The 26937-nt window shown below is 44.2% G+C and overlaps 1 protein-coding gene across 4 annotated transcripts in view; it reads left to right on the top strand.

The window, feature by feature from the left end:
- Positions 1–18925, top strand: part of LOC143764907 (uncharacterized) — a 69245-nt gene extending 50320 nt beyond the window's left edge. For 3 of the 4 annotated variants that reach the window (XM_077251007.1, XM_077251008.1, XM_077251006.1), the window contains exon 7: positions 9210–18925. In XM_077251007.1, the coding sequence (XP_077107122.1) occupies positions 9210–10570 (1361 nt within the window). In that variant the 3' untranslated portion in view covers positions 10571–18925. The remainder of the gene's footprint in view (positions 1–9209) is intronic. The other variant, XM_077251009.1, reaches the window with a different exon arrangement.
- The last annotated feature ends 8012 nt before the right edge of the window (positions 18926–26937 follow it).

Raw genomic sequence — 26937 nt, 5'->3', positions numbered from 1 at the left:
ATGCTGACACACTGGGGGCAATGCTGGGCACACTGGGGGCAATGCTGTCACACTGGGGGCAATGCTGACACACTGGGGGCAATGCTGACACACTGGGGGCAATGCTGACACACTGGGGGCAATGCTGGACACACTGGGGGCAATGCTGGACACACTGGGGGCAATGCTGTCACACTGGGGGCAATGCTGTCACACTGGGGGCAATGCTGACACTGAGGGCAATGCTGGACTCAATGGGGGCAATGCTGTCACACTGGGGGCAATGCTGTCACACTGGGGTAATATGCTGGACACACTGGGGGCAATGCTGACACACTGGGGGCAATGCTGGACTCAATGGGGGCAATGCTGGACACACTGGGGCAATGCTGACACACTGGGGGCAATGCTGACACACTGGGGGCAATGCTGACACACTGGGGGCAATGTTGACATACTGGGGCAGATTGCTGGACACACTGGGGTAATATGCTGGACACACTGGGGGCAATGCTGGACACACTGGGGTAATATGCTGGACACACTGGGGGCAATGCTGACACACTGGGGGCAATGCTGACACACTGGGGTAATATGCTGGACACACTGGGGGCAATGCTGACACACTGGGGGCAATGCTGACACACTGGGGTAATATGCTGGACACACTGGGGTAATATGCTGGACACACTGGGGGCAATGCTGACACACTGGGGCAGATTGCTGGACACACTGGGGCAGATTGCTGGACACACTGGGGTAATATGCTGGGGTGTGCATTATACTGCATCAAAGAACAATAAACGTTGAGGGGTGAGCATTATTATACCGCACTATACTATACGTGGCACTGAAATGCGTGATACGTGGCACTGAAATACGTGGCACTGAAATGCGTGGCACTGAAATACGTGGCACTGAAATGCGTGATGCGTGGCACTGAAATACGTTGCACTTACATATGTGATACGTGGCACTAAGATCAATAAACGGTCATGTTGGAGCATTATTATACCGCACTATAGATCAATAAACGGTGAGGGGGGATCATTATTACACCGCACTGCAGATCAATAAACGGTCATGGTGGAGCATTATTATACCATACTGCAAAACATTACACGGTGAGGGTTCAGCATTACTATACCGCGCGGATGATCACTAAAAGGCGAGCGGGAAGCATTAGGATACCTTACTGCACATCAATAAACAGTGCGAAGTGAGCATTATGATACCGCACTGTGGACCGATATACGGTGAAGGTGTAAAAATGTAACCGCACTGTGGAGCAATTTACGCAGATGGTGGACAATTATACCGCACTGTGCCATGCAACTACATACGGTGATGGGGGAACATTATACCGCACTATGTAACAAAGTAAGTTTATGTTGGAACATTATGCTGCGCTGTGGAGCAATATACGCAGACGGTTGAACATTACACCACTCTGTAGACGTATTGCTAATGATAATTAAAGGTTCCATTAATTTTTTTTTTTAAATGAAAAAATTAAAAATATGTATATAAATATCTATATATATCTATATATATATAGATAAAAAAATCACAGCAGCACATGTACATGAATCGGCCATGTGAAAACACAGACAAATATACATTTCTCAAAAATATTTTTTCATAAAAAATGTTTCAAAAAAATTTTTTTTCATAAAACTTACAGTTAAATTACAGTAGAGTAGGACCCATCAGGGGGAGATCACCTTGCCGTGGTTGATGGGCATACATGAATTGGCCAATTTATGCGCTAAGAATCTCCATTTAACTGTAAGTTTTATGAAAAAAAAAAATTTTTGAAAAATTTTTTATGAAAAAATATTTTTGAGAAATGTATATTTGTCTGTGTTTTCACATGGCCGATTCATGTACATGTGCTGCTGTGATTTTTTTATCTATGTGCTGCAGTTTGCAGCGTGCACGTGTTCACATTGGGAGTGCTGATTGGGTTTTTTTTATATATATATATATATATATATATATATATATATATATATATATATATATATATAAATATATATACTAGCTATTGAACCCGTTCTACAACCGGGTGGCGAGCATTTATATTGGTATATGCTCTCCCATCCTGGTGTGTGCTGCTCCCATCTTGCTCTCCCATCCTGTCATGTGCTGCTCCATCCTGCGCCCCCATCCTGTCATGTGCTGCTCCATCCTGCGGCCCCATCCTGTCATATGCTGCTCCATCCTGCGTCCCCATCATGCCATGTGCTTCTCCCATTCTGCGCCACCATTCCGTGGTAATGTTATGCACCCATTCTGACTGTTACTGTTTACATTCTGCCATATGTTGTTAAAATATTTCTCTCTCAGGATCTACTGACCGAGTGCGGCGGTGCTGAGTGAGGGTGGCGTTGCTGAGTGCGGTCGGCTGTGCGTGGCTGTAATGGGCGCCGAGTGCTGGTGGCCTGAGCAGGCGGGGACATCGGCGCACTGTTGGGGTCAGGGGCTGTAATAGCTGTAGGATCTGATAGTTAATTGCCCCGGGACTTGCTATATTAACCTGTGCCACGTTCCACCGATGCATGCCACTACGTGTTCCGTGTCCTCGGCCTGTGACTGTTCAGTCACAGGGCGGGGGCCCTATGAACTGAACGTCACAGGCAGAGTATGTTGTGGACAGAACATCGCGCATTGTTGGAACGGGACAGGTAAATAATGCATACTAAGGCCATGTTCAGACTTTGCTGTTTTTGCAGCTGCGTTTCCGCTGTGGTTTCCATAGCGTTTACATTTACATTAACATGTAAACTTATGGAAACCGCAAACCGCTGTGCACATGCCGCGGGAAAAACCGCGCAGAAACGCAGCGGTTTAAAACCAACAGCATATCACTTCTTTGTGCGTACCTGCAGCGGTTCTTCACCCACAGACCTCCGTTGTGAGGATCAAACCCGTTGTGAAACCCGCAGATCAAATAATATCTGCGGGTTTTATTGCGGTTATGGGTGGAGAAACCGCTGCAGCAGGAATTTTGGGGAAACGGGAGGAATTCCGTGGGCGGAAGTGCGTGGGCTGTTGTGGCTGTCATCATGGAGGCATATCGTCGCATGGGGATCGATGTCGGGCGCTTGATCAATCTGGTATGTATGTGTGTGTGTCTGTCTATGTGTCTGTGTACATTTGTGTTCGTGTGTGTGTCCCCATGCGACGATAGTGCCGCCAAATTGTGCTAAGACTACTACTCCCATACCGTATTTTGATGGGAGAGTTGTGCCTGTGTCCGGCAACTTAGCACAATTGTAAATAACACAAAACTTAAACGTACACAATACATATACAAGAAACGTAACATACATGACACACAGTACATATAACATAGAGTATATACTCACCATACAGCACATACAAGTACGCGAATCCCTCGCCCTAGGGAAAAAGTCCCCCCAAAAAAAAAACAAATACATACTCCCTGTCCGCAGAATCCAAAATTGAGTGTCCCACGCCGATCCCCTGCTCTCCGGCGATACACTGCCAGAAGCGAAGCTCCTAGCAGTGTATCGCGTACTGTTCCGGAGTTCAATGGCGCCGGTGTCTCTATTTACGGCACTACAGGTGCGGGTCAACTTTCCCACGCTGTAGTGCCGTAAAGCGAGAGTCCCGGGGTAAATGAACGCCGGTAAACTCTCGCGCATGCGCAGTAACACTCCAACAGGTGCCGGAGCACCTGTCAGTGTGTTGCTGCAGCCGTGGAGAGCAGACATCTCCGGATGTGTCTGTTCTCCATGGCAGATCCACGTGGGACCCTCTTTGGATTGCTGCGAACAGGGCCAGGGAGTATTAATTTGGTTTGTTTTTTTATTTATTTTGCAGGTCGAGGGTTTTCAAATGCGTAAAATAATGTACGTGTCAAAAATTGTGTGTTTTTATTTCATTGAAATATTTTTTCCAGTATTTCAGTGCCACGCATCACGCATTTCAGTGCCACGTATTTCAGTACCACGTATTTCAGTGCCACGTATCACGCATTTCAGTGCCACGTATTTAAGTGCCACGTATAGTATAGTGCGGTATAATAATGCTCACCCCCTCAACGTTTATTGTTCTTTGATGCAGTATAATGCACACCCCAGCATATTACCCCAGTGTGTCCAGCAATCTGCCCCAGTGTGTCCAGCAATCTGCCCCAGTGTGTCCAGCAATGCCCCCAGTGTGTCAGCATTGCCCCCAGTGTGTCAGCATTGCCCCCAGTGTGTCCAGCATTGCCCCCAGTGTGTCCAGCATTGCCCCCAGTGTGTCAGCATTGCCCCCAGTGTGTCCAGCATTGCCCCCTGTGTGACAGCATTGCCCCCAGTGTGTCAGCATTGCCCCCAGTGTGTCCAGCATATTACCCCAGTGTGACAGCATTGCCCCCAGTGTGTCCAGCATTGCCCCCATTGTGTCCAGCATTGCCCCCATTGAGTCAGCATTGCCCCCAGTGTGTCAGCATTGCCCCCAGTGTGTCAGCATTGCCCCCAGTGTGTCAGCATTGCCCCCATTGAGTCAGCATTGCCCCCATTGAGTCAGCATTGCCCCCAGTGTGTCAGCATTGCCCCAGTGTGTCCAGCATATTACCCCAGTGTGTCCAGCATTGCCCCCAGTGTGTCAGCATTGCCCCCAGTGTGTCAGCATTGCCCCCAGTGTGCCCAGCATTGCCCCCAGTGTGTCAGCATTGCCCCCAGTGTGTCAGCATTGCCCCCAGTGTGTCCAGCATTGCCCCCTGTGTGACAGCATTGCCCCCAGTGTGTCAGCATTGCCCCCAGTGTGTCCAGCATATTACCCCAGTGTGACAGCATTGCCCCCAGTGTGTCCAGCATTGCCCCCATTGTGTCCAGCATTGCCCCCAGTGTGTCAGCATTGCCCCCAGTGTGACAGCATTGCCCCCAGTGTGTCAGCATTGCCCCCAGTGTGTCCAGCATTGCCCCCAGTGTGTCCAGCATTGCCCCCAGTGTCAACATTGCCCCCAGTGTGTCAGCATTGCCCCCAGTGTGTCAGCATTGCCCCCAGTGTGTCCAGCATTGCCCCCAGTGTCAGCATTGCCCCCAGTGTGTCAGCATTGCCCACAGTGTGACAGCATTGCCCCCAGTGTGTCCAGCATTGCCCCCAGTGTGTCAGCATTGCCCCCAGTGTGTCCAGCATTGCCCCCAGTGTGTCAGCATTGCCCCCAGTGTGTCAGCATTGCCCCCAGTGTGTCAGCATTGCCCCCAGTGTGACAGCATTGCCCCCAGTGTGTCAGCATTGCCCCCAGTGTGACAGCATTGCCCCCAGTGTGACAGCATTGCCCCCAGTGTGACAGCATTGCCCCCAGTGTGACAGCATTGCCCCCATTGTGTCCAGCATTGCCCCCATTGTGTCCAGCATTGCCCCCATTGTGTCCAGCATTGCCCCCAGTGTGTCAGCATTGCCCCCAGTGTGTCCAGCATTGCCCCCAGTGTCTCTCCAGCATTGCCCCATTGTCCAGCAATCGGGCCCCCTCTCTCTGGCCACCGGGTCCGGGGGCACATGTCGGCGGGCATTCACAGTCACAGAGGGTCAATCTGTGCGGTAGCCCTGGGCTACCGCACAGATTGACCCTCATATAATCCGCCCCTGATTATAACATACAAACACATAGCAGCTTGCCGCAATAGACACTAATTCTCACCAGCGTCTGGAATGCGGCAGCCGAAAATAACAATGCCGTAAGGCGGGGGAGCAGGGGTAGATGGGAGAGGGCCTGGACAGCGCAGTGCGCATGCCCAGGAATGCCAGCCCCGCACTGAGCATAATGAATAACACAGTGCGGGGCGGGGCGTCAGTCACAGGGTGGCCGCACTGCCCGCACAGGCGCAGTCAGGCACCCTGCGTCTGAGCTGTGACTCACAATGAAGACTGCGCAGGCCCCAGGCAGGCACGCACAGCGCAGGCGCCGGATTTAAGAAGAAACAGCGCGCAGGGGGCGGGTACCATCGGCCCTGAAGACAAGAGTGACGGCAGTTGGGGGATACAGAGAGAACGATTCGGACCGCCTCCCGGTACAATAGCTGGTACGTTTGGCCAATTTTTAAAACGTTTTATTGCGGTAATAACTTAATCAAAAACTAAAAGAGCCACCTTGTTAGACTGCAGCATTACTGCTGCACAAGGTGGCTCTTTTAGTTTATAACGCCTGGGGGGGGGTGACAGTGGCCCTTTAACAATCATTTCTAATACAAAAACAAAATTGCGGCACCTTCCTTTTAAGTATTTTGTGTGACATATCTCTGTGATTTAAGAGCATAAAAATTAAAATTTTGAAAATTGCAAAACTTTCAAAATTTTCACCAAATTTCCTTTTTATTTCACAAATAAACGCAGGTAATATCAAAGAAATTTTACCACTATCATGAAGTACAATATGTCATGAGAAAACAATGTCAGAATCATCAGGATCCGTTGAAGCGTTCCAGAGCTATAACCTCATAAAGGGACAGTGGTCAGAATTGTAAAAATTGGCCTGGTCATTAACGTGCAAACCACCCTTGGGGGTAAAGGGGTTAATGGTTGGTCGGGGATCAAATACTTATTTCTCACTGCAAGATGCAAATAAATGTATATAATTTATACAATGTGATTTTCAGGATTTTATTTTTGATTTTGAAAAAATCCAAGCGAGGTGAAATTGCCAAAAAAAAGTGCAATCCCACAATTGTTTTTTGTTTGGCTTTTTACTAGGTTTACTAAATGCTAAAACTGACCTGCCATTATGATTCTCCAGGTCATTACGAGTTCATAGACACCAAACATGTCTAGGTTCTTTTTAATCTAAGTGGTGAAAAAAAATTCCAAACTTTGTTTAAAAAAAATAAAATAATAAAATTGCGCCATTTCCAATACCCGTAGTGTCTCCATTTTTTGTGATCTGGGGTCGGGTGAGGGCTTATTTTTTGCGTGCCGAGCTGACATTTTCAATCATACCATTTTGCTTTTCAAAGCTGACATGTGACGGGAAAGATGTGGGCTCACCGCTGGAGCTCATATCAAAGGGAGGGAGTCCGACATCAGCGTAAATGTACGCCTGATGTCGGAAAGGGGTTAAAATTATAGACTGTGCATGTCTTTGTCAGTGGGCAAACTTACAAAATCAGCAAGGGATCAATTATTTCCTTCACTGTACATGGTCCCCTTATCTCCATAAGGTATCCTTGTTCCCCTCATCCCAATCCTGGTATCCATGGTCCCCTCATCCCCATCCTGGTATCCATATCCCCCACCCCCATCCTGGTATACAGGGTTCCCTGATCCCCATCTTGGTATACATGATCCTCTTATCCCCATCCTGGTATACATGGTCTTCTCATCCCCACCCTCTATACATGGCCAGCATCCTGCATCCTAGTATACATTGTTCTCTCATCCCCATCTTTGGTACGCATGGTCCCCTCATCCCCATCTTGGTATGCATGGTCCCCTCATCCCCATCTTGGTATGCTTGGCTCCCTCATCCCTATCCTGGTATGCATGGTCCCCTCATCCCTATTCTGGTATGCATGACCTCGTCAACCCTATCCTGGTATGCATGGCCCACTCATCCCTATCTTGGTATGCATGGTCCCCTCATCCCCATCTTGGTATGCATGGTCCCCTCATCCCTATCTTGGTATGCATGGTCCCCTCATCCCCATCTTGGTATGCATGGTCCCCTCATCCCCATCCTGATATCCATGGTTCTCTCATCCCCATCTTGGTATGCATGGTCCCCTCATCCCATCCTGATATCCATGGTTCTCTCATCCCCCTCCTGGTATCCATGGCCCCATCTCCATCCTAGTATACATGCCAACACCCATCACGCCTCTACACACAAAAAAAAAAAAAACTATTTTACTCACCTTCCCTCCTCTCCGTCACAACACTGCATTCTGTGCTTATGCCAGCAGGTGGTTTTAGCATGTAAGCAGCGCATGACGTCACTGCCATGCGTCCCCACACGCTGAGGTCAGCTGCCGGAATATTAACTGCTCCACATGCACGGGACTACTGCAGTGAGAAGCAGTGAATATCTCCCTCAGTCAGAATCTGGAAACTGTTAAGTAGGCAGGGCTGTATTTAGCTGAGCTCATTCTGTTTTTCGGAATGTTGCTGCAGACCCAGTTCTCCCTTGTATCTGTATGTATACTGCAGGATGTATCTACATGTGTTCACACTGCTTTATACCATGCGTAATGTATACATACACCCTGCAGTATTCCCTACAATAGAACTATGTTCATAACTCTCTCCTCATCCATCCATTGATCCATCCATCTATGTCAGCGAGGGAAGTGCACTGATCACCATATCTAGGACCAGCCAGTGCTGAGTTGGGGTAGATTTTTTTACAAATGTCTTGCAATTATGTCTGAAGGGGAGGGGCTTAATTTATAATAATAATAATCTTTATTTTTATATAGCCCTAACATATTACGCAGCGCTTTACAGTTTGTACACATTATCATCGCTGTCCCCATTGGGGCTCACAATCTAAATTCCCTATCAGTATGTCTTTGGAATGTGTATAGTATGTGAGCGGCGTGTGTGCTGATTGCATATATTATTTGAGCATTTATAAAGGATCTTGCAACTTTTTATTCTAAAAAGGTACACAAAATGGGTAACAATAGAAAAAATCTTTTTTGTGCAAAATGTGTCATTTACATGCACTATTGTGGGTACATGTGGTCGTCTGAACAAATGAACATGTCCAGAAACAAAACACAAATGGTGTTCATTAGAACTCTGTTTATGTCATTACAGTCCAGTTTTTATATACAGACAGAACCCATGAACGCCCAGCAGAAGCAAAGTGTGAAACTCGGGGTTATCACACTGCTCCTGACCAGAGGTGCTTCCTGGCAACAGGCCTGTAATCCGGGAGCGTGTCTCCTTAGAACACAGCAGGATGAGCTGCCAGTCTCAAGATGGCTGCTCTCGTGGCTGTATTCTGGGTGCTATAATAACTATATTCACAGTCATTATGCTCCCAAAGGTGAATTTATTCATGCTTATTTATATTTACTTGATCCCTACTGAAATATAACCTATTTTGTTTGACGGTGATAGGTTCCCTTTTGCCCTATGGCAAAACCATTAACTGTTACGGTATTGGACAATATGCACCATTCAGTAGTGTCAAGAGGAGTCACATGAGATGTTCTGCTCTAATTAATTGATTTTTAAAAAAAAGCAGGGATATTCAAATTTGTTTTTATTCCCAGCAGATGGATTCACTGGAAACTCAGAAGGACATCTGACTTCAGCCCCAGATTGTAAATTAGATGGCAAAAATATCACACCAAAGACTTCAAAAGAAAACGTCATCAACCCAAATCACCCGTCAGTTCTTGACAGCAAACAGGAGTTATCTGATCCTTCTACTTCATCAGATCAGTCAATCATAACTAAACAAAGCGCAGGTCAAAAAGGGGACAAATTGTTCCCATGTCCTCAGTGTGGAAAATATTTTAAAAGCAAGGGAAGTCTACTTAAACATCAGCTCCTTCATTTAGATAAGAAACCATATTCATGTTTGCAATGTGGGAAAGGTTTTACCCAGAAATCGGGTCTTATTAAACATGAGAGAATTCATACGGATGAGAGGCCATTTCCATGTTCTAAATGTGGGAAAAGTTTTACACAGAAATCAGTTCTTGTCGAACATCAGAGAGGTCACTCCGGAGAAAAACCATTTTCATGTTCAGAGTGTGGAAAATGTTTTACTTGGAAATCTGTTCTTTTTGAACATCAAAAAACCCATACAGGAAAGAAACCATACACATGTGAGCAGTGCGGGAAGTGTTTCACTCAGAAATCGAATCTGGTTGACCATCAGAAAACTCACACAGGAGAAAAGCCATTTTCATGTTTTGATTGTGGAAAATGTTTTAGCCGTAAATCAGGTCTAGTTCAACATCAGCGACTTCATACTGGGGAAAATCCATGTATGGAATGTGGGAAATATTTTACCCAGAAATCGGATCTTATTAAACATCAACGGACTCACACTGGAGAGAGACCATTCTCATGTCTAGTATGTGGGAAATGTTTTACTCAGAAGTCATCTCTTGTTGGACATCAGAAATGTCACACAGGGGAGAAGCCATTTTCATGTTTACAGTGTGGAAAATGTTTTACTCGAAAATCGGTTCTGTTGGACCATCAGAAAACACACACTGGGGAGCGGCCTTTCCCATGTTTGAATTGTGGAAAATGTTTTGCCCAGAAGTCAGATCTTGTTGTTCATCACCGAGTACACACAGGGGAGAAGCCATATTCATGTGCAGCATGTGGGAAATGCTTTACTCAGAAATCATCCCTTGCTGAACATCAGAAAATTCACACAGGGGAGAAGCCGTTCTCATGCTCAGAATGTGGGAAATGTTTTACCCAGAAATCTTCTCTTGTTAAACATCAGATGACTCATACAGGACCTCGATCATTTTCGTATTCAGAAAGTGAAATATTTTATCCAGAAATCAATATTTTAACAGCAGAAAATTCCGTTAAGGAAGAAGCTTTACTAAATATTCAGTGTGTAGAAAATGATTCCCCTGAGGATGAAACCTGTGAAGATATTTGATCCCGACTAGTCAAAACTGGTGTTTTGCGTGCTATTTTTAAAGGAATGGACTGGAATAAGATGTGCCAAATTCATTAAGAGACGCACACCTTTGTGTAAAATGTGGTACATCTTTAAGATGCACGTGTACTAGCTCTTAAAATTTGAAGAATTTTTGTGCAATTATGAGCTTCAAGTGGTTTACATCAGAAAACTGCTCGTTGAATCTGGGCCTTTGTGTGTTTTTATGAATCTTGTAAAATGTTAATTTTATGGCAAGTTTTAACTCTTTTAATAAGTATAGTGGTCTACAGTAACTCAAATGAAAGGATTATAGGATAGCGCATTAAGCCTTTTGAATTAGTGACACCTCTAGCATCCCATTCTATATTAATCATAACTGAGAGGCCAACAACAGTCCACACATGGTTCCTTAGTCTTAGAAGTAAGCCTACAATAAGCTATTTCTAGTGTGAATTGTCCATTGATTGCAGTATCACAAAAACCAACAAAACTAAGTATATTAGTTGTGTGGGGTCCAATTCTATAGAAACCAAAAGGAAGGACCCCCCACCCCCCAAAAAAAACTTTTATTATTATATATCTAAAAACATGTCCATATTATAACCACTCTCAAAATACCTATAGATAAAAAGGTGTGTATAGTATTGGGTGTGACCAGAACCAAAAGAGGACTAATAATTTCTGATGAGCCCTAGAAGACAGTTTACCTACTTAACCGTGGAGGTCGTCACCCTAAAATAGCGACACGGCATCCCCGCTCAACTATGAGTATGTCTTGACACCATAATACACACCTACGCTAGACACACCTACATTATCACGCACAAATGGTAGATGCACCACAAAACCCAGGAATATCAAATATCCACTATGGGATTAAGTATAGACACTCGACTGAGCTAAGTACGGTATGTCATTTTTAAAATAATATTCCTGGCATTCTCTATATAAATGGTTGTATATTTATTAATATTTGCCAAATGCCAGAATAATGAGAGAGAGAATGTTTTAAGGCATGTTTATTACTTACTGCAAAGTCAAAAGTTTACATAAACAATTCTGGGCTGCCCATATGATTATGTGTTTGGAAGCTTCTGATCTCTTTTTGGCAACATCTAAGTTAGAGACACACCTGTGGTTGTATTATAATCCACACCTGAAACACACTGTTTCTTTGTGTAGCATCATGGGAAAGTCTAAAGAAATCATCCAAGATATCAGGAAGAGAATTGTAGACTTGCACAAGTCTGGCTCATACTTGGGTACAATCTCAAGATACCTAAAAGTGCCTCGTTCAGCTTTTCAAACAATTATGCGAAAGTACAAACAACATGGGAGTGTCCAACCACCATACCGCTCAGGAAGGAGACGGGTTCTGTGTCCCAGAGATGAACATGCTTTGGTCCGACATGTGCATTTCAACCCAAGGACAAAAGGAAAAGACTACGTGAAGATGATGGCGGAAGCTGGTAAGAGTACGTCAATTTCCACAGTGAAATGAGTACTGTATCAACATGGGCTGAAAGGCCTCTCTGCCAGGAAGAAGCCATTACTCCAAAAGAAACATACAAAATCCAGATTAATGTCTGCCAATGCACACAGGAACAAAGACCTTAATTTTTGGAGACATGTCCTGTGGTCTGATGAAACTAAAATTGAACTTTCTGGGCATAATGACCATAGTTAAGTTTGGAGGAAAAAGGGAGAAGCTTGGAAGCCTAAGAACACCATCCCAACTGTGAAACACGGGCATGGCAGCATTATGTTGTGGGGTTGTTTCGCTGCAGGAGGTACTGGTGCACTTCAATAGATGGCATCATGAGAAAAGAAGATTATGTTGCAATACTGAAGCAACATCTCAAGACATCAGCCAGGAAGTTAAAGCTTGGGAGGAAATGGGTCTTCCAAATGGACAATGACCCGTAGCATACTGCCAAAATGGTAACAAATTGGCTTAAGGATAACAAAGTCAATATTTTGGAGTGGCCATAACAAAGCCCTGATCTCAAATCCTATTGAAAATTTATGGGCAAAGCTGTAAAGGCAGGTGCGAGCAAGACAACCTACAAACCTGGATCAGTTACACCAGTTTTGTCAGGAGGAATGGGCTCAAATTCCGACCAACTATTGTGAGAACCTTGTGGAAGGAGATCCCAAATGTTTGTTCTAAGTCATTCAGTTTAAGGGCAATGGTACCAAATACTAATGAAATGTATGTAAGCTTTTGACTTTGCAGTAAGTAATATAAAATACCTTAAAACATTATATCTCTCTCATTATTCTGACATATGACAAATATTAATAATTATGGTAATCTTAATTGACCTAAAATGGGAAAAGTTTATTCTGATTTCATGTCAGATGTTGAGAAAAACATACATATGTGTCTTTTTATATAGTGTATGTAAACTTCTGGTTTCAACTGTGTATATCTTTTTTTTCTGTGATATATTAACATTGTCCTGGGGTAGCTGTTATGTTTCCACCACATGATGGATATTGCATTTGATATTCCTTGGTTTTGTGGTGCATCTACCATATGTCAAGAGTAGGTGTGTATTAAGGGTGTTCAGGGATAATACTTAACATTGATCAGGGGCCCCATGTCACTATTTTAGGGTGCCAAACTCTGGGACTAGGTAATACCTGTTTTGTAGGGATTGATAGCCCTTTTTTTGTTTTGGTCACATCCACTGCTATACACACCTTATCATTATGTATTTTGAGAATGGTTCTAATGTGGACATGTTTTAGATATATTATAATAAGTTATTTTTTAGGGGGATTTTCCTTCACTTTGGTTTCTATTGATTGCTGCATCACCCAATGCTAAGTTTTTTGTTGAACACAGTTTCTCTAACACATGGTAAAAAGCTATTATGTTTGTAATTAGTTACAAATGAACTTTATATACAGTATTTGTTTCTAGAATTTTTGTGTATTTCTCCAACATAACTCTTTTTTTTTTCTAGTTGGTCCTTTTACGTTTCACTGTTTATGTATTAATTTAACATGCATTCTGTGTGTGCATTGTCTAAATATCAATAAATATCCTTTAAATGGTGTTAACATTGTAGATTGGTTGGAAAAGAAATGGTTACTGTCTGTTCTATCTGTATTACTTCATTGAGGGATACAGGGAAACGTGTATATGCTGCTGCCACTAGGATGCTGACTCTAGGCAAAAATAAGTTAACTCTTTAGCAGAGTACACCCACAACTGGAACCAAGCTAATCAGTTTTAGCTTTGCGTGAGTAGGAGCTACACGGGTCTGTTCTCAGAACCGTTTTTACCTTAGGTTTTTTGTTTTTATTTTAATCTTTTACCTTTTGTTTTTCATATTCAGCTTGTTATTGAGAAACAGAGTGGAAATATCACTCTGTCACCCCACATAGAGACAGAGAGCACAGGGCTAAAAATGTCACAATGTATCCTCTCTAGTTTACACAGCAGGACCCTAACCCTCTAATACTTGGAGTGTTTGGGCCATCCAGGTGTTCTGTCCTTGCCACCTATCTCCTGCCTGCTTGTCTACTATAGCGAGACATTTGCAGGAAGGGAAGATGTACTTTAGTCCAATTACTCCAATTCCCTTTGCTCTTGATGACCATCTTCTATTCTGCCAAGATGCAGTGGGGATCCATCTTCAGACACAGACACTCTCAACTCAACATCCAGGTACCCATACAGTGAGCTGCTCCTGAGCTTTCCTGTCTAAGTTCCCTGAAAGTAGTGTCTTTTGGTTTTCCCTGCTCCTGTCTGTTGCTATCCGCAGCACCCTTACACTCCCAGCGGATTCATTTAAAAATCTAGGCCCCAGCTTTTGCAAGATTGAGTTGCTCCGCTAGACCATGCCCCTTGCTTTTCCTTCAGCCAATGAAACAGGCACGGTATTTCCTCCTAAGCTTTCCTGGCCCGCTGACCAGCCCTTGACTTACAAGCTCTTCTCTTCACCGGCCAATCACAGCCGCGTGGACACCTTTGCGTGCTTTCTTTACTACACTCCTCATCTCAATGGTATCTCCTCAATCTGCCGCTGACCGAACCAGGTATCTCATATACTGGTTTCGGTTATAGAGCATCTGCCTAATTCCTAGCCGCCCCTGGTACTCCGTTCATCTCCCAGGGTGAATCAGACTCACCAGTCAACCTGCTCCATCATGGGAGATCGTACAAGAGATCCAAAAACAGATGCGAACTATCTCCTCCTCTAGCTCTCATTCTCCCTTTCTTTAGGATAGTTTCCATTTCTCGTTCTTTTTCTCCTGAACCGTGGCAGTTCATGAATCAGACCTCCATTCCGTGTCGGACTTGGCCCTCCGACCAGGCATCGAAGCTTCGTGACATGATGAACAGTCTGGTTCTAGCTGTTAATTAGACTTTAAATATCAAGGAAAAGGACCATTTGCACTTGAAGGTAACGGTATCCTTTAAAAAGACCTTCATGGGGTTTTTCTAACCACAAAGAGTTTGATTATGTATGTTTTAAGGAGTTTAGGAGCACTTGGATAACTGTTTCCAGAGAAGGAGACGTATAGACACCTTGTACCCCTTTCCCTCTTGCCTAACAAAACAAAACTGTGCTATACTTCTACTCCCTAATGGAGTATATCTCAAGGATCCTATCGACAGAAAAATTGAATCTCTGGCCAAGCTGCGGGAATGGTTCTCTGTCCACATTTCGCCTCCGCTTGAGTAAAACTTCTTCGTCAGGGTATCTTCTCTGTCACCCCTCCCACCGAGTCTGTGCACCTGGCAGACCAGATAGCCCACAAGGGAAAATGCCTGTCTGTGGCCCTGGATGCTGACACATGCTCGACTCTGGCTTTGAGCAATATCTTGGCCATTTGTAGGGTTCTATGGCTGAAAACATGAAATGCGGATTCTGCATTTAAAAAATTTCTCACCAGTCTTCCTTTTCAAGGTTCGCACCTCTTCGGAACCAGGTTGGATTAGATCATTTCAGATTCACCTTGCTTCCCCCAATTGCCCACCTCACAGAAGACAAACCTTTCAGTTTTGTTCCTTTCAATCATTTAACGGGTATTCCAATCGACAAGGTAACTCCCTGGCACAACAAGAGAAGAAGAGACCTTCCTCTATGCTGGCAGCAAAACAGATCTAACAGATTCTCTTCGTTTTTTCAGGATGTGTGGCTACTCAGTCGACACCTGGATCAGAGATTGCCTCCTTCGGCTACAAAATAGACTTTTCATCGCAACCTCTATCAGTTCTTCTATTCACGACCTCCCAAGGAACCCCTCCTCAGTGTCCTTTTTTTTTTTTTTTCAAGGCCATCGCTTCTCTCCACCAATGAGGCATTATCATTCCAGTCCCCTACATGAGCGCTTTATAGGTTTATATTCCAACCTCTTTGTGTTCCTGAAGTAGGACGGTACTGTCAATCCCATCCTGGATCTCAAACTGTTGATCATATGTGTCCATCTACGTCACTTCAGGATGGAGTATCTGTGTTCAGTGATAGCTCCCACTGTAACTCCAGAAAATCCTCTATTCTGTGAACATTCAGGATGCCTATCTTCACATACCCATTTTTCTGTAACACCCGAGATTTATTTGCTTCAGTCCACGAGTCCCATTTCCAGATTACTGTTCTTGTTCTTCCCAGCCATTTAGCTACTGCCCCAGAGTCTTTCCAAACATCATGACAGCAGTCAATGCCATCCTTCGAGCCAGTTGGATCCTGTTTATCACTTACCTGGACAACATTCTGATCAAAGCCCCATCCTCTCCAGCATGCTGTGAGAGTCTCTAATTCACTCTGGAAAACACTTTCTTGTTTTCGCTAGATCATCAATAGTTAGAAGTCATTTCTGATCACGACCCAATGTCTTGTCTTCCTGGAATGCTATTCTATGCTGCACGAGCAAGTGTTTTTCTCCCCAAAGAAAAGCTCTTGGTTCATCTCCGGATTAGTTCTCTCAGACATCCTTCCCCATGTTCACTTCGTCACTGCATGAGCATCCTGGGCAAGATGTTAGCTGCAATGGAAGAAATTCCCTTTGTACAGTTCCACACCAGACCCCTCCAACTTGGCCTTCTGCCACATTAGGACAAGACTGTCTCCTCCCTGGACCGATCCATCCTCTCCATCCCCGAGTCAAGCAGTATCTTGCCTGGTGGAGCCATTCTCTCATTCGCCACTACAGAGCCCTCCTACTGATTCGTTGGGAGATCGTGACAATGGACACCAGTCTGCTCAGCCAGTGAATAGTATTCCACAATCTCACAGTGTCTCAGTTGTTCTTAAACTCTCCTGGTGCCAGCCGCCCCTCATGACTGTGACAAAGGCGGAAGTGGAGACTGTGAGATACAAGGACCTGGGACACAGAAGTGTGCATGCTCCTAAACAAAACATCCCATTGGATGCGGGTACGGTCATGTGGCCGCAACGGCCCCTCTTTTATATGGGACAGCTGACACACTTAGGCCACGCCCTCTGAAGAAGAGACATCTCGAAATACGCATCGAGGTACATGGCCACAGCCTTGGCAGAATCCCTCACTAAATGGGTAATTAATCTGTTATTTTTCCTAACCAAGTCTATATGTACAGCCCACACCAGAAAACACATAGGCCACTCCACAGTAGATATATGAACCCTTTTTGTGCTGTTATCTGCTGAGGAACTCTTAGTTTTGACACAACAAACTGGTGACTCACATAGCTATGTAATCCTGACCATAGCCTCCGGCCATTTTTTTTCACCTTTGGATCAAAACCTTGTGTACCCACATAAAATGTTATATTGTTAATGTCTATTTTTTACATATATTAATTTTGTTCCAATAAAAAAAATCTTTAAATTGTTATGAATAATGATTCGGGTCATCCTTTTTAAAATAATTTAGAGCAAGAGTCAATAACTTGATGGGTATGTTGACAACTTTGGAACTGGTACTTTATATCAAACTCCTTTCAGATGTTGTCCTTGGTGGGATTTAAGCCCAGGACACTAGCTCTGCAATGATGTGGTGCTAACCACTGAGCCACCTCAGTTCGTTTTCAAAATAATCTGGCTTTTTGATGTCAGATCAAGACTTTTCTGCAGGCTGCCGCCCACTCGGTTCCTTCCTATCAGCCTCCCATGGATCCTTGGGTCCTCAACTTGGTATTGGACACTCTACAGCAGAGGTGTCAAACTGCATTCCTCGAGGGCCGCAAACCATGAGTGTTTTCAAGATTTCCTTAGCATTCCACAAGGTGCTGGAATCATTCTGTGCAGGTGATTAAATTATCACCTGTGCAATACAAGGAAATCCTGAAAAAATGACCTGTTTGCGGCCCTCGAGGAATGCAGTTTGACACCTCTGCTCTACAGTGCTTTCACTTTGAACCCATTTGGGATATATCCCTCCCCTTGCTTTCCTGGAAAGTTAGTAAAAGAAAAAACAAAGTTCACATCAGATCACCAGTGCAAGCAATGGTCCACAAGGGGTGCAGTGCACAGACTAATACTGGCTCCTGTTTCCAGTAAATAGACATGAAGAGAAAAAGATAAAAAGTCCAGCTACTGCAAATTTTTTTTTATAGAACAATAAGTAAATAATATTAAAAACATAATTTATTTTAATTCTCTAAAGACAAGAAAAAGCATAGCATTAGGCCTCTTTCTTTCCTGGAAAGTCGCCTTTTTGGGTGTTGATAATTTCCATTAGTTAGGTCTCATTGCTGGCAGCGCTATCCTGTTCTTCTTCCTGGTCCTCAACCAGGACAAGGTGGTCTTATGTCTGTTTTCCTCCTTCCACCTCAATGAGAATATCCTTCCCCTTCTCATCCCTTGGAACGGTCTTTAAACAAGTTGGACCTGACCAGAGCACTGCGTCTGCTATCTCTCTTAAGACAACTTTTTTCAGATATTCAGATTCTTTGTGATACCTGTGGGTTATCTCAGATGTCTTCCGGCCTCTAAGGTCACCATTGCCCATTGGATCTGCTATGCCATTCTCACACTCCACCCGTGAAATGTGCAGTGGGGGCTTCCTGGGCTGTTCATAATCAGAACCCTGTTTTGCAGCTCTGCAAGGCTGCTACCTGGTCTTCTGTACATACCTTTTGCATGTTCTTCAGAGTGCACATTAACCTCGGCAGATGTGTGAGCCTGAGTAGAAAGATACTGCAAGTGGCAATGACCCAGGTTCCAACCTGAGATATGGGCCTCAGTTATTTTCATTTCTACTCCCCACCCTTGGGACTACTTTAGGATGTCCCATGGTTTCCTGTGCCCCCAATGAAGCAAAAGAGAAATTTGCGTATCATAAAATTTATCGGAGTCTTCATTGGGGGGGACAGCACCTGCCCAGGTTTGTGCCCTTGTTGGGCCAGTCTCTTATTAACCCCTTCACCCCCAAGGGTGGTTTGCACGTTAATGACCGGGCCAATTTTTACAATTCTGACCACTGTCCCTTTATGAGGTTATAACTCTGGAACGCTTCAACGGATCTTGGCGATTCTGACATTGTTTTCTCGTGACATATTGTACTTCATGATAGTGGTAAAATTTCTTTGATATTACCTGCGTTTATTTGCAAAAAAAATGGAAATTTGGCAAAAATTTTGAAAATTTTGCAATTTTCCAACTTTGAATTTTTATGCCCTTAAATCACAGAGATATGTCACACAAAATACTTAATAAGTAACATTTCCCACATGTCTACTTTACATCAGCACAATTTTGGAACCAAAATTTTTTTTTGTTAGGGAGTTATAAGGGTTAAAAGTTGACCAGCAATTTCTCATTTTTACAACACCATTTTTTTTTAGGGACCACATCTCATTTGAAGTCATTTTGAGGGGTCTATATGATAGAAAATACCCAAGTGTGACACCATTCTAAAAACTGCACCCCTCAAGGTGCTCAAAACCATATTCAAGAAGTTTATTAACCCTTCTGGTGCTTCACAGGAATTTTTGGAATGTTTAAATAAAAATGAACATTTAACTTTTTTTCACAAAAAATTTACTTCAGCTCCAATTTGTTTTATTTTACCAAGGGTAACAGGAGAAAATGGACCCCAAAAGTTGTTGTACAATTTGTCCTGAGTACGCCGATACCCCATATGTCGGGGTAAACCACTGGGCGCATGACAGAGCTCGGAAGCGAAGGAGCGCCATTTGACTTTTCAATGCAAAATTGACTGGAATTGAGATGGGACGCCATGTTGCATTTGGGGAGCCCCTGATGTGCCTAAACATTGAAACCCCCCACAAGTGACACCATTTTGGAAAGTAGACCCCCTAAGGAACTTATCTAGAGGTGTGGTGAGCACTTTGACCCACCAAGTGCTTCACAGAAGTTTATAATGCAGAACCGTAAAAATAAAAAATCATATTTTTTCACAAAAATTATTTTTCGCCCCCAATTTTTTATTTTCCCAAGGGTAAGAGAAGAAATTGGACCCCAAAAGTTGTTGTACAATTTGTCCTGAGTACGCTGATACCCCATATGTGGGGATAAACCACTGTTTGGGCGCATGGGAGACCTCGGAAGGGAAGGAGCGCCGTTTGACTTTTCAATGCAAAATTGACAGGAATTGAGATGGGACGTCATGTTGCGTTTGGAGAGCCCCTGATGTGCCTAAACATTGAAACCCCCCACAAGTGACACCATTTTGGAAAGTAGACACCCTAAGGAACTTATCTAGAGGTGTGGTGAGCACTTTGACCCACCAAGTGCTTCACAGAAGTTTATAATGCAGAACCGTAAAAATAAAAAATATTTTTTCACAAAAATTATCTTTTCACCCCCAATTTTATATTTTTCCAAGGGTAAGAGAAGAAATTGGACCCCAAAAGTTGTTGTACAATTTGTCCTGAGTACGCTGATACCCCATATGTGGGGTTAAACCACTGTTTGGGCGCATGGGAGAGCTCGGAAGGGAAGTAGCACCGTTTGACTTTTCAATGCAAAATTTACAGGAATTGAGATGGGACGCCATGTTGCGTTTGGAGAGCCACTGATGTGCCTAAACATTGAAACCCCCCACAAGTGATACCATTTTGGAAAGTAGACCCCCTAAGGAACTTATCTAGATGTGTTTTGAGCGCTTTGACCCACCAAGGGCTTCACAGAAGTTAATAATGCAGAGCCGTAAAAATAAAACAAAAATTTTTTCCCACAAAAATTATTTTTTTAGCCCCCAGTTTTGTATTTTCCCGAGGGTAGCAGGAGAAATTGGACCCCAAAATTTGTTGTCCAATTTGTCCTGAGTGCGCTGATACCCCATATGTGGGGGGGAAACCACCGTTTGGACGCATGGAAGGGCTCGGAAGTGAAGGAGCGCCATTTGGAATGCAGACTTAGATGGAATGGTCTGCAGGCGTCACATTGCGTTTGCAGAGCCCCTAATGTACCTAAACAGTAGAAACCCCCCACAAGCGACACCATGTTGGAAAGTAGACCCCCTAAGGAACTTATCTAGATGTGTGGTGAGTGCTTTGACCCACCAAGGGCTTCACACAAGTTTATAATGCAGAGCCGTAAAAATAAAACAAAAATTTTTTCCCACAAAAATTATTTTTCAGCCCCCAGTTTTGTATTTTCCCGAGGGTAACAGGAGAAATTGGACCCCAAAAGTTGTTGTCCAATTTGTCCTGAGTGCGCTGATACCCCATATGTGGGGGGAACCACCGTTTGGATGCATGGGAGGGCTCGGAAGGGAAGGAGCGCCATTTGGAATGCAGACTTAGATGGAATGGTCTGCAGGCGTCACATTGCGTTTGCAGAGCCCCTAATGTACCTAAGCAGTAGAAGCCCCGCACAAGTGACCCCATTTTGGAAACTAGACCCCCCAAGGAACTTATCTAGATGTGTTGTAAGAACTTTGAACCCCCAAGTGTTTCACTACAGTTTATAACGCAGAGCCGTGAAAATAAAAAATCCTTTTTTTTCCCACAAAAATTATTTTTTAGCCCCCAGTTTTGTATATTCCCAGGGGTAACAGGAGAAATTGGACCCCAAAGGTTGTTGTCCTATTTGTCCTGAGTACGCTGATACCCCATATGTTGGGGTAAACCCCTGTTTGGGCACACGGGAGAGCTCGGAAGGGAAGGAGCACTGTTTTACTTTTTCAACGCAGAATTGGCTGGAATTGAGATCGGACGCCATGTCGCGTTTGGAGAGCCCCTGATGTGCCGAAACAGTGGAAACCCCCCAATTATAACTGAAACCCTAATCCAAACACACCCCTAACCCTAATCCCAACAGTAACCCTAACCACACCTCTAACCCTGACACACCCCTAACCCTAATCCCAACCCTATTCCCAACCGTAAATGTAATCTAAACCCTAACTGTAACTTTAGCCCCAACCCTAACCCTAACTTTAGCCCCAACCCTAACTGTAGCCTTAACCCTAGCCCCAACCCTAGCCCTAACCCTAACCCTAATGGGAAAATGGAAATAAATACATTTTTTTTATTTTTCCCTAACTAAGGGGGTGATGAAGGGGGGTTTGATTTACTTTTATAGCGAGTTTTTTAGCGGATTTTTATGATTGGCAGCCGTTACACACTGAAAGACGCTTTTTATTGCAAAAAATATTTTTTGCCTTACCACATTTTGAGAGCTATACATTTTCCATATTTTGGTCCACAGAGTCATGTGAGGTCTTGTTTTTTGCGGGACGAGTTGACGTTTTTATTGGTTACTTTTTGGGCACGTCACATTTTTTGATCGCTTTTTATTCCGATTTTTGTGAGGCAGAATGACCAAAAACCAGCTATTCATGAATTTCTTTTGGGAGAGGCGTTTATACTGTTCCGCGTTTGGTAAAATTGATAAAGCAGTTTTATTCTTCGGGTCAGTACGATTACAGCGATACCTCATTTATATCATTTTTTTATGTTTTGCCGCTTTGATACGATAAAAACTATTTTATGGAAAAAATAATTATTTTTGCATCGCTTTATTCTCAGGACTATAACTTTTTTATTTTTTTGCTGATCATGCTGTATGGCGGCTCGTTATTTGCGGGACAAGATGACGCTTTCAGCGGTACCATGGTTATTTATATCTGTCTTTTTGATCGCGTGTTATTCCACTTTTTGTTCGGTGGTATGATAATAAAGCGTTGTTTTTTGCCTCATTTTTTTTTTTTTTTCCTTACGGTGTTTACTGAAGGGGTTAACTAGTGGGCCAGTTTTATAGGTTGGGTCGTTACGGACGCGGCGATACTAAATATGTGTACTTTTATTGTTTGTTTTTTTTTATTTAGATAAAGAAATGTATTTATGGGAATAATTTTATTTTTTTTTTTTCATTATTTTGGAATATTTTTTTTTTTTTTTTTTTTTTTTTACACATTTGGAAATTTTTTTTTTTACTTTTTTACTTTGCCCCAGGGGGGGCCAATACAGATCGGTGATCTGCCAGTTTGCATAGCACTCTGACAGATCACCGATCTGAGAGAAGTGCAGGCTGCTTCACAGTGCCTGCTCTGAGCAGGCTTCTGTGAAGCCACCTCCCTCCCTGCAGGACCCGGATCCGCGTCCATCTTGGATCCGGGTCTGGAGCAGGCAGGGAGGGAGGTAAGACCCTCGCAGCAACGCGATCACATCGCGTTGCTGCGGGGGGCTCAGGGAAGCCCGCAGGGAGCCCCCTCCCTGCGCGATGCTTCCCTGCACCGCCGGCACATCGCGATCATGTTTGATCGCGGTGTGCCGGGGGTTAATGTGCCGGGAGCGGTCCGTGACCGCTCCTGGCACATAGTGCCGGATGTCAGCTGCGATAGGCAGCTGACACCCGGCCGCGATCGGCCGCGCTCCCCCCGTGAGCGCCGCCGATCGCGCTGGACGTACTATCCCGTCGGTGGTCATACGGGCCCACCCCACCTCGACGGGATAGTACGTCCGATGTCAGAAAGGGGTTAAGTCTAATTAATTTTTGTTACTTTTCCTAAGGCTATCTCACTGACTGATTAGCCTCGTTCCAGTTGGTGTACTCTGCTGAGGAGAGTTACCTTTTTTGCATAGTGGCCGCAGGATACACCCATGGTTTTCTCTGTCCCCCCCCTGTTAAACCCCCCCCCCCCCATTAAGGCTCCGGAAAAAAAAAGATTTTACAGTGAATACCAAAAATCCTCTTTTCACTCTTATGATATTGTACCTTGATAAATAAACTGAGGCCTCTTTCAGACATCCGTGATTTTTGTTGTACGCGAAAAATGGTTTGGTTTTCATCTGTTTGGTTAGTGTTTCAGGTGTATACCATTAGTGTTTTGTCATTGATTTTCTCATATGAAAAAAAAACTATTGCAAAGCTTCTTCTACCCATTGGGGTATGGGCCCACATTCAATAAATGCTGCGGGTTGGACGCTGCGTATTTGCGCAGTGTCCATCCCGCAGCGACCAGATGTTACAGCATAGTGGATGGGGTTTCAAGAAGTCCCATGCCAACTATGCGTCGAGACGCCTGCGAATCACCCACGGAGACTGTCATGGGAGAACTGGGTAGACTAAGGCTGGTTACCCAGGCCCCTGCGATTTCCCTTAGGCTAGGGAAACCCTGTCTGTCCCTTTCCCAGAAGTTACACTAAAGGTGTGCATGTCTGGGCCGCCAGGCCTGACCCTGTCTCCTGTTCAGCCCTAAGCTGAGACCACCACCCGCCATCCAGTGAAGAAACCACACACCAATCCCCACAGAAAGCACAGACAGGGAAAATTGAAAAACGCACCACGCCGCAGACATACAGGAAAATATAAAGTAAAGTATTCCGATCCGTAAACGGCATAGCGAAAAAAATGCAGTTAGCGGCTATCAAAATTTTGTGTCTACCCCAAAATGATATCAATAAAAACATTGGCTCGGGTCACAAAAAAAAAGCCCTCAGACAGCATCTTATCGCGAAAATTGAAAATGTTAAAATATTATGGCTCTGAGACGGTGGCGACACAAACAAAAAATGTTATTTTTTTCACAAATTTCAGATTTTTTTTCACCACCTAAATAAAACAAAAACTATCGGTGTAATCGCACTGACCTGGAGAATCATATTGCCAGTTAATTTTTCCAGTAAAATGAATGCTGTAATAAAAAAAAACCCAAACCCATTATTTCTTCGCCACACTTGGAATTTCCCCCCCAGCTTTCCATTACATCATAAAATGAATGGTGTCATTCAAAAGTGCAACTCATCCCGCAAAAATTGAATCTTCACACGGCTATGTCGACAGAACAGTTATGGCTCTAGAAATAAGGGGAAGAAAAAACAAAAACGCAAACTAAAAATTGCCTTTTTCTCAAGGGGTTATGCCTTGATATTTTGATTGATCAGACTGTTAGAAATTGGGATATTTGAAAAACTTTTTTTGTTACTTTTCTCTTTTTTTAATTTTTTATAATCACAGAGAACTTGAACCTGCAGTTGCTTATTTTGAAGTAGTGCTATGTGCTGCAATACTTCCTAATTATGGTCTCTTTTTTGTTAAGGAACCTGTCACCCCCCAGGGCCTATTAAGGTAAAAGAGCCACCTTTTGCAGCACTAAGGCTGCATTCTGTGACGGCAGCTCTTATGTTTAGCATCCCTAATAACGCTGAAATATTCACTTTTATAAATTGCGCGCCATACCTGTATTGAGTCCGGGGGGTACGTTGTCTCCCCCTGACTCAGCCGCCTCGCAGCCGTCAATCATCCCCTCAGTGCACCGGGCGCCGCCTCCTCTGTGTTTCCTCACAGGTGCCTGTGCTGTGCTCTTTCTTCTCTCACATCAGCTGATGTACTGATATCGCGCCTGCGTGTAGCGGAGGACCGAGATCCCGCCCCGCAGTGTGTTATAATTAATTCACACTGCGGGGCTGGGAATCTGACTGTGCGCAGGCGCGATCTACTTACCTCATTTGACGTAAGTTCCAGGGTAGCGTGCACGGCGCATGCCCAAGAAATAATTGCAGAGCGACGGTGACAAAACAAGACAGAGAGGGGGCGGCGCCCGGTGGGATGATGGACGGCTGAGTCGGGGAGAACGTACCCCCCGGACTCAATTCAGGTATGGCGCTCAATTTATTAAAGTGATTATTTCAGCATTTCTAGGGATACTAAACATAAGAGCCACCTTCACAGAATGCAGCCTCAGTGCTGCTCAAGGTAGCTCTTTTACCTTACCTGGGGGGGGGGGTGACAGGTTCCCTTAAGTCCAGCCACAGGCTTAACAGAAATACAAACATGGCATCATCATTGACATTCAGCATGCCCAAATGTGCCAAGCCAAAAACCATCTATACCCTGCGATTATGTTGCGGTAAGTGGAGGTGTTCCATCATCCTCCCCCTCTCCAAACTGCATACATAGGCATACAGGTCTTTGAAATGTAAATCCATTAACACATTATCTTCTATATGTTGCTGCATTCCCGAGCAATTAACGCCTCATTTCCATATGAGTGAAAAAGGTAAGTGCTCTGGACTTGTCTTATTTTCCTGCCTGGCATCTGATTTTGGACAGTGAGCTGTCAATCAAGCTAAAAAGGCTGTTGCTGGGCAGGGAAACAACTACTGGAGGCAGTGACTCCTTAAGTGCTCTGATACAGGCTCGGGTCACACGACCGTATTTTCTCTCATCTGAGAGAATCAGGCTGATTGGACTAATCTCCGTCTGATCAGAGTTTGCTCACAATCTGTTCTGATATTCTTGGAAACATTTTTTCTCCCATCGTCTTCACATCCATCTCCATTCTGTCAGTCTGTAAAAACTGGAAGTGATCCGAGTGCCATCTCGATATATATATATTTTTATGTCGGACGCATTGGCAAAATGTGATCCAATTTACAGATGCTAATCATGTAACTGTGCGCGCTATTAAAGAGAAATTAATATTCACTGCCAGCAAAGTGAATATTCATTTCTCTTTTGCAGCACGCACAGGAGTTAGGTGCAGCAGCTGACTCCTGCCTCTGTGACCTGCTGCTCCCCCTCAGTCTTCTGGGACCCTCACTTGGGTATAAACCAAGGGGGGCTTTTCCAGCACAAAAAAATGTGCTGAAAAACTTGGCTTATACTCGAATATATACAGTACACGTCTGACATCAGTGTCTAACAGCATCTGCTGGAGCTGGGCACCGATCACTGCTGTTAACTATTTAAATGCTGTCAATCTTTGACAGTAGCAATTAAATTGAGCTTGTGCACACTTGACTCCCATCAACCCCACTATGGCAGTGAGACCTGCTGAAGGCTCTGAGTTAGCCCACTTGTGAAATTTAGCCTCAGGCTGAGCGCCATAGGAGGCCAATTATTTCACTATATACTGTGGTATTGTGATATATACACTGCTCAAAAAATAAAGGAAATACTAAAATACCACATCCTAGATATCACTGAATGAAATATTCCAGTTGCAAATCT

Source organism: Ranitomeya variabilis, chromosome 4 (assembly GCF_051348905.1).
Source record: "Ranitomeya variabilis isolate aRanVar5 chromosome 4, aRanVar5.hap1, whole genome shotgun sequence".
Taxonomy (NCBI): Eukaryota; Metazoa; Chordata; class Amphibia; order Anura; family Dendrobatidae; genus Ranitomeya; species Ranitomeya variabilis.
Note: the sequence above shows the minus strand (reverse complement) of the source record. Positions and strands in the feature narration are given on the sequence as shown.